We start from the raw sequence: 7,028 nt of genomic DNA on the forward strand, positions 1-7,028 counted from the left end.
TTTTTTTTTTGAATTTTCAATTGGGAAATTTCCCCCCATCAAAAAGCAGCAAATTTTGAATTTTCAATGGCTGCTTTCTTTTCTCTTTGTTCCATTACTATTTCAGTAGGCACATGAATTCTTCTAATTTGCCATTCTTTGCAGTTTGTTGTCAATATGTGGCTGTCAAACTAATTATCATCAGAAATAGAACTACGAATAGTTGACCACACACAACCAAAAACAGCAAATCTAGTTGTCTTTTTTCGATAGAGTGTGGATTTTATTGGCTCAAAATGAAGCATCAAGAGAAAACAGCAAATCTAGTTGTCTGTCTTAACTTTTTCGTTTTTGAACTTTCAACGGGGGAGTTTTTCCCACCTGAATCTTTGCCATTAACAGGGGCCAAAACGCCCAGATGTGTTCCACCACCAAGAGCAAATCCCAACCGCTGCCTTCAAGAAGGAGCATGCCACTGAGGTGCCGTCGACGCCTAGACCAGGGGAGAACCAGCTTTCGCCGGAGCTCAAGGAGGAGGCAGGAGGGGGAGGGTCCACCTCAAAGCCTCCAGGGAGGGGATCAGCGCCAAAGACATCGACTTTGTGGGGCCGCTTGAGAACACCTAGATTACTCAAGCGCCACATTTTACTCTTTTTTCATTTACCATTTTTACTATCCTGTTCGTAGTTAGCTAAAATACCCTTTCTTTTTATCTTTTCCATACCATCCGATAGAATAAAACATTCCTAGACTACGGTCTAGGTGCGAACGAACGGAGCTGCGTCATGACAACGTAGTTGTAGGGTTGGTACTTCTCTGCGTGTCACTCCTTGTGGGTTCAACAAACTCTACTTATAACAAACCGCAACAACATTGTGCACTTACAGGTCATCACTTGGAGGCTACCAATGAGTGCATGCTTTCCGTCGAGAGAAGAAAGAGAAGAATCATGCCTCTTGGTTTTTAGAACCAAGGGAGTAACGAATAACGAGCGTGTCTCCACCAACGAATAAACAAGCCAATGATGACATGCAACATACCCAAGGGAAGAAACCCACGTGGAAGCATGACATGCATCGAGCGGCCCGCTTGGGTTCATGGCGGTCAGGGTGTGCGAAACCAAACCGATAACCAAAAAAGAAACCGAACAGAAATTTCGGTTTTTCTAGGTTCCGGTTTTGGTTTGAGTTTTGAAATATGAAACCATTTGCATATTTTTTTGTTAGAAATAGAAAACCATTTGGTTAATCCAAAATTTAGATTCTTTGGGTTCAAAAGCATAATGGGCTGCCTTGCTATAGTGCTTTCTGACCCACTTAGTGCTTCGGTTTACATGATTAGTCTGGCTACTTATCGAGCATCCCTTCTTTATCCTTTTCTAATTGTTTTTCCTCCTTATGACATATATCATGCATTTACATGTGGAAAGGTTATATGTTGGCTCAAAAATTCGTGACAATTTGGTCATTACCAGAACCAAACTGAACCGAAAGTAAACCGTTATTACCGAACCAAGCCATGTCTATGTATAAAACCGTATAAACCAAGTATAAAATCCGTATAAACCAGACCGAAAAAACATAATGCACACCCTGACATAGCGGGCATGTGGAGAGGCAGCAGCGGGCCATCTGGAGACTCATGTGGTTGGCCGGGCGGTGCAGGCGGCTGATGCGCGTTATCAGGCAACGGGAAAGAAAGTTTATTTTAGAGAGAGAAAGGCAGAAGCCTTCCCAAAGAGAGAGAAAGGGGCATGGCTGGCGTGATGCGGCCCATGTGCACGCGCGTTTTCTAAGACTTGCAAGGCAGATTCCATGCGTTTCTCAAAACAAAAAGGGCAGTATCCAAGGCAGGAACCATAGCTAAAGAGGATTTTTCTCTGACAACGCCGACCCTTTTCCTTCACTTTTTTTACATGTCATTCTACTGTGCCGACCTGGTGCAAAAAGAAAGAGGGTGAGGGACAGGTAAAGTACGTAGCCTCGAGTCGGCAACAGAAACAACGGAGGCCGACAGGTGTGTGGCTAAGTTAGAAGCTTCTCGACGTTGCTGCAATGGGTACTACGGAGTACGGACCTATATATTCCTACACCCCGGTCCCGATCGACGCTTGCCGGAGCTACAGTACCACCTCTTGATCCACCCCCACGTACTCCATCACCCCGTGATCAATATTCCGGCGAAGGCGACGGCTACGGCGACGGCAGCGGCAGAAGCGAGAAGCTCGTCGCACTCAGCTTGATCTTGATCCGAAGCGGTCGAGGTGCGTACGTACTTACGTAGTGTTGCATGGGATAATTTGGTTGGTCCGATCGAGTGACTCGATTGTTTCCGAGTTGGAGTGGATCACCCTCGATTCAGTTGAGTAGATCAACGCACATTGCAGCGTGGAGGCGTCCCCCCCGCATCACGCCCACTTAGTTTATTCCATTCCATTCATTCCCACGCACAAGCCTGCCCTTGCTGCAGTCTCCACACCCATACACAGGTCTAGATCTGGAGGAGGCGATGGCCGGGCCGCCGGAGAGGTGGATGTGGATGTTGCGCGGGGAGAGGGGGGTGTCTCCCCGTGCCCGTGCCGTCGGGAGGGACACCAGCGTTCACCGGCCGCTCAGCGTCAAACTCGTCGCCGCAGTTTGGACCTCCCGTGCCCTGCATTGCATTGCAGTCATCTTCTCCAACTCTGACTGCCTCCATCTCCACCGCCGGTGATCCACCAGCAAATCATTTTCTTACTTCTAAGCAACACTACCTGAGTTGAACTTTTTTCGAACAGCAGCAGTTGTATGCTTCCAGCTGGGTTCCACATGCTATTGTGCTCTCTCTTCTTACTGTTCTGAATCTGCGTGGTAATTGAATCCCGGTAGATCTGTTGAATACCATGTCCTAAAGAGTTATAGGAGTACTAGGGCAGAGGCTATAGCCATTTTATCATCATTTCAGTAATCTCATACTTGTACCATCTTTGTTGTTTGTCTTACCTTTTTTTCTTTTTGTACCGTCATCATTTCAGTAATATCATCCTTCCTTGTACAATCTTAGTTGTCTGCCTTGCCCCTTTTTTTGTTTCTAGTATCAACATTTCACTAATTTCATCCTTGTACAATTATCATCAGAAATAGAACTACGAATAGTTGACCACACACAACCAAAAACAGCAAATCTAGTTGTCTTCTTTCGATAGAGTGTGGATTTTATTGGCTCAAAATGAAGCATCAAAAGAAAACAGCAAATCTAGTTGTCTGTCTTAACTTTTTCGTTTTTGAATTTTCAACGGGGGAGTTTTTCCCACCTGAATCTTTACCATTAACAGGGGCCAAAACGCCCAGATGTGTTGCATGTACAACATGCATGACAGCAGAGAGGTACAGGGGGGAGAGAGGGGGGTGTTTCGAATCGAACGGGCATCCGCCGCAGCATTCAGAGCTTTCGGAAGCCGCACCCTCCATAGCACGGCGTCCTCCATGTAGAGCTTCAGCAGCTGAGGCAGCAATGGGGGCATCCTGCCTTGTTTTGTATTCTTTGTCTGTCTTAACTGAAGGAACATCCTGTACTATTTCTTGGATGCTTTCTTTTTTCCTGTATGTTCTGTTACTATTTCAAAAGGCACAAAAATTCTTCTAATTTGTCATTCTTTGCCGTTTGTTGTCAATATGTGGCCGTCAAACTAATTACTTTTTCTTTGATGTTTTTTTTTCTGTCTGTTCCGTTATCATTGATAGTAGTGGAACCCGATCCTTTTCCAGGATCGTATGAAAAGAAAACATGTGGCTGTCAAACGGATTACTTTTTATTGGCTCAACTCAAACTAGCTATGAACATGCATCTCTCTTTATCTCTCAGTAGTTGTATATGTGCATGTAACTGAGGGAATACTACGGAATATAACAGGTAATGTGTCTGCAGGTTGACGCACCCTTCACACAAACCTCTCCACGCCCTACCCGGCCGCTAAGAGAATGAGTTTTCAGTCCTGGAACCATCCTGCGGCGGTGCAGCATATTGTGCGCAATGAACAAGCCATAGTCGACAACCTTACTGAAGATAACGCGACAAGGGTGTTGGCTAGCAGAAGGACAGCAGAGGGCGAACAGTTGTACTTAGTCTATGATCAGGGTAGTGCTGGGACTAGTCCCCCAAATAAGCTGCTCGTCAAGAAGTTCCACAATGCGAACCGAGCGCTACAAGTAGACGGCAATGTCATGTACCGCTGCAACTCGGAGATGTTCCTGTTAGCCAACATTTCTCACAAAAACATCATCAAAGTTGTAGACCATATCCAGAGGGAAGACGCAATCATGCTCATTTATGAGTATCCGGTTCATGGAAGCCTTCGATCCTGGCTGCACCAACCCATGGATGCCGGTCGGCACCTGAGCTGGCCGGACAGGAGGGGCATCGCCATTGGTGTGGCCAGAGGGCTCCGCCAGTTACACCACAGATGCAACAAACTGTTTGTCCACCACAACATCAACTCTGAAAACATCTTGCTTGATCAGAATTTCAAGGCCGTGATAGCCAGCTTTGGCGCTGCACAGGTTAACATGGCGGGGCTCGGCCAACCCTTGCCAATCACGGACCTGCGTCCTGGTAACTTTGGGTACGCAGCTCCAGGTAATGGAATTCTGTCTTAACTTTTGTTAGTTACAGTGAATTATTATGTCTTAACTAGCTTGGTCTTTTAACTAATACTACAAATGATTAACTGCAGAATATGGGTTGGGGAAAAACCAGCTGACGGAGAAGGTAGACATTTACAGCTTTGGAGTGCTGATGCTGGAGCTTGTCACGGGGCGGATGACCAATGAAGCTACAACAGATGGTCATTTGGCGAATTGGGCACAGAACAACTTCCGTATACTGATGGCGAACCAACAGGAAGCATTCCAGAATGTTGTGGACAGGAGCATACCAGATCAAGCACGGTACAGGGAGGAGATGGCAACTGTGTTCATGCTGGGCGTGGATTGCACTACTGTGGATCCGAAGGAAAGGCCATCCATGCGGATGGCTCTCAAACGACTCCGCTGCTGCCGTTGGCGTGCCCCATTCCGTGGCCTCCTCACCGGCTTTCTGATGTGACGCTCGTTGTTTTTTTTTTTGAAAGAACATTCACGCATGCATGTATGGACCATATGATGACTCGTTTGAACTAATTTGAATAACGTGGACTGTTCTACCCTTTTCTCATAACATTCTATTGCCCTATTGTGTTCAGTTCACCTATGCAAAATTCCGCTGCTTAGTCTCCTTCTCTTTGTGCAAACTCTTCTTGCTGCTAGTTCTGAGGACTTGAACAAGTAGTATCTGAACATAACATTATCCTCGGGATTATTATTATTTACATTCTGCAGGATCCCGCAAAAACGAGACTTCCTTTGTTTCTCCTTCATTCAGGCTCCTAAGTTGTGCATATTTTTTAGTTACTTATTTAAGAAGAGCGGCTTAGTATATTGCCAACGGAACCTGAAGAATTCTTCAGGACTACATCCCAAGCTCTTTTGCCATATTCTTTTCTTGATATATTCTGCCTGTGTAAATGTGTAGATTCACAACGCTTCTCGGTATGGATGGATGAATGGCTTCATTAGTGTTCTCTGGTGGGCAGCACATTGATCAGGTAACCTCACTACACTACTCGATATGGTCGTAGAATGCTTTTATGATTAACTAAGTAGTATAGTTAAGCATCATCTAGGTGACTAGGAGTGAATTTGCAAATAGCTCATATAGGTAAACAATCTCCAACATAGTTATTAGTGGGTTTAATTTCTCTATACATAATATTTATTTTTCTTTCCGTGTATAGATTTCTCATGTACTTTGTGTGTTATGCTTTCATTTTAATATTTTTTTTCCGAAGTGAAGTCTCTGTCTGTCCATGTTTATCTTCTGCCCTTCAGTTACTAGCTTGGTTTCTTTTTCAGCCAATCGGCTACCTAATTCAATGATTAGTATCAAACGCTGGACCAGTTTTAATAACGTTATAGAAAAATATGCCTCATGTGCTCTGATTCTAAGATTTTAGATCGCCATTATCATTCTCATGCATATGGTTTTCGTGCATGTTGTATAAAGGCTTTTGTGTTTCTGCACCAGTGGAATGCATTCCAAATTTGCATTAGACTATCAGATCTTAGTTGATGTTGCACTTCCTCTTTGGGGAAATTCTTTCGCCTTGGTTCTTAACCGAGGAAAATTCTTTCTGCCGTAGTTTACCTATCACAGATCTTATCGCTTAGGGCTTCTTGTTTTTTTAAGCGTCTACACATAGCTTTGGTCTTATATGACTTTGCTATTTGTCGGCGTGTTTTTTACGTGTGTGTGTGTGAGTTGGTGTTGGCTGTGTGCATCCTAGTTATGCAGAGGCCGGGTGTGTGCTCATGTGTTATGTATCTTCTTGATGCTTCATTTTTAGTTAATAAAATCCATCCTTTACCAAAAAAAAATTATTTATCTTAGGGGAAATCCTCCGACTTCAGCGCGACCTAGGACATCTTAGAATACTTGTATTTTGTCTTTTTTTTCTTACTTTTTGAGACCGAATTTGGTTTGGCTATGTGCATCTTAGTTATACGGAGGCCGGATGTAATAATTAAATCTTTTAAGTAATTATAAAGCGCCCATTGTCCAAAATATATATTTTATAACTTACATTTAATAGCAAGATAGGCATATGCTAATATAATGAACACCACATTCGGTCTGAAGAACATCAAATGTACATGCACTAACTCGTAGAAATAAACCTCCAAACTACCATCAAGAGCAAGTGCCGCAAGATACCATTTCTAGGGCCAGAATTATTTCTGAGCCGGAGTTCAGAGAATTCATGCTTCATGGTTTCCTCTAAAACAATGAAATGAACTCTTGACTAAACTATGATTTCTCCGAGGAATCTTATTTTTAGGGTATCTGACACATTTGATGCCTAAAAAGGCGCACACAAGCAGTTGGGACACACATGTACTATACTAGTATACGTTGACAAAAAGAAAAGCAAACCTAGGAGCTTTCTTTTCTTTCATTGTTTGGTAAGGGACTGAACA

At 43.8% G+C, this 7,028-nt stretch overlaps 1 protein-coding gene across 1 annotated transcript in view; it reads left to right on the forward strand.

The window, feature by feature from the left end:
- The window catches only part of LOC119345714 (leucine-rich repeat receptor protein kinase MSP1-like), a 62,240-nt gene extending 57,157 nt beyond the window's left edge, over nt 1–5,083 (forward strand). The window contains exons 2-4 of the mRNA XM_037615648.1: nt 3,293–3,344; nt 3,978–4,593; nt 4,691–5,083. Coding sequence (XP_037471545.1) covers nt 3,293–3,344; nt 3,978–4,593; nt 4,691–5,061 — 1,039 coding nt within the window. The 3' untranslated portion in view covers nt 5,062–5,083. The remainder of the gene's footprint in view (nt 1–3,292; nt 3,345–3,977; nt 4,594–4,690) is intronic.
- The last annotated feature ends 1,945 nt before the right edge of the window (nt 5,084–7,028 follow it).

Source organism: Triticum dicoccoides, unplaced genomic scaffold (genome assembly GCF_002162155.2).
Source record: "Triticum dicoccoides isolate Atlit2015 ecotype Zavitan unplaced genomic scaffold, WEW_v2.0 scaffold269572, whole genome shotgun sequence".
In the NCBI taxonomy this organism is placed as follows: domain Eukaryota; kingdom Viridiplantae; phylum Streptophyta; class Magnoliopsida; order Poales; family Poaceae; genus Triticum; species Triticum dicoccoides.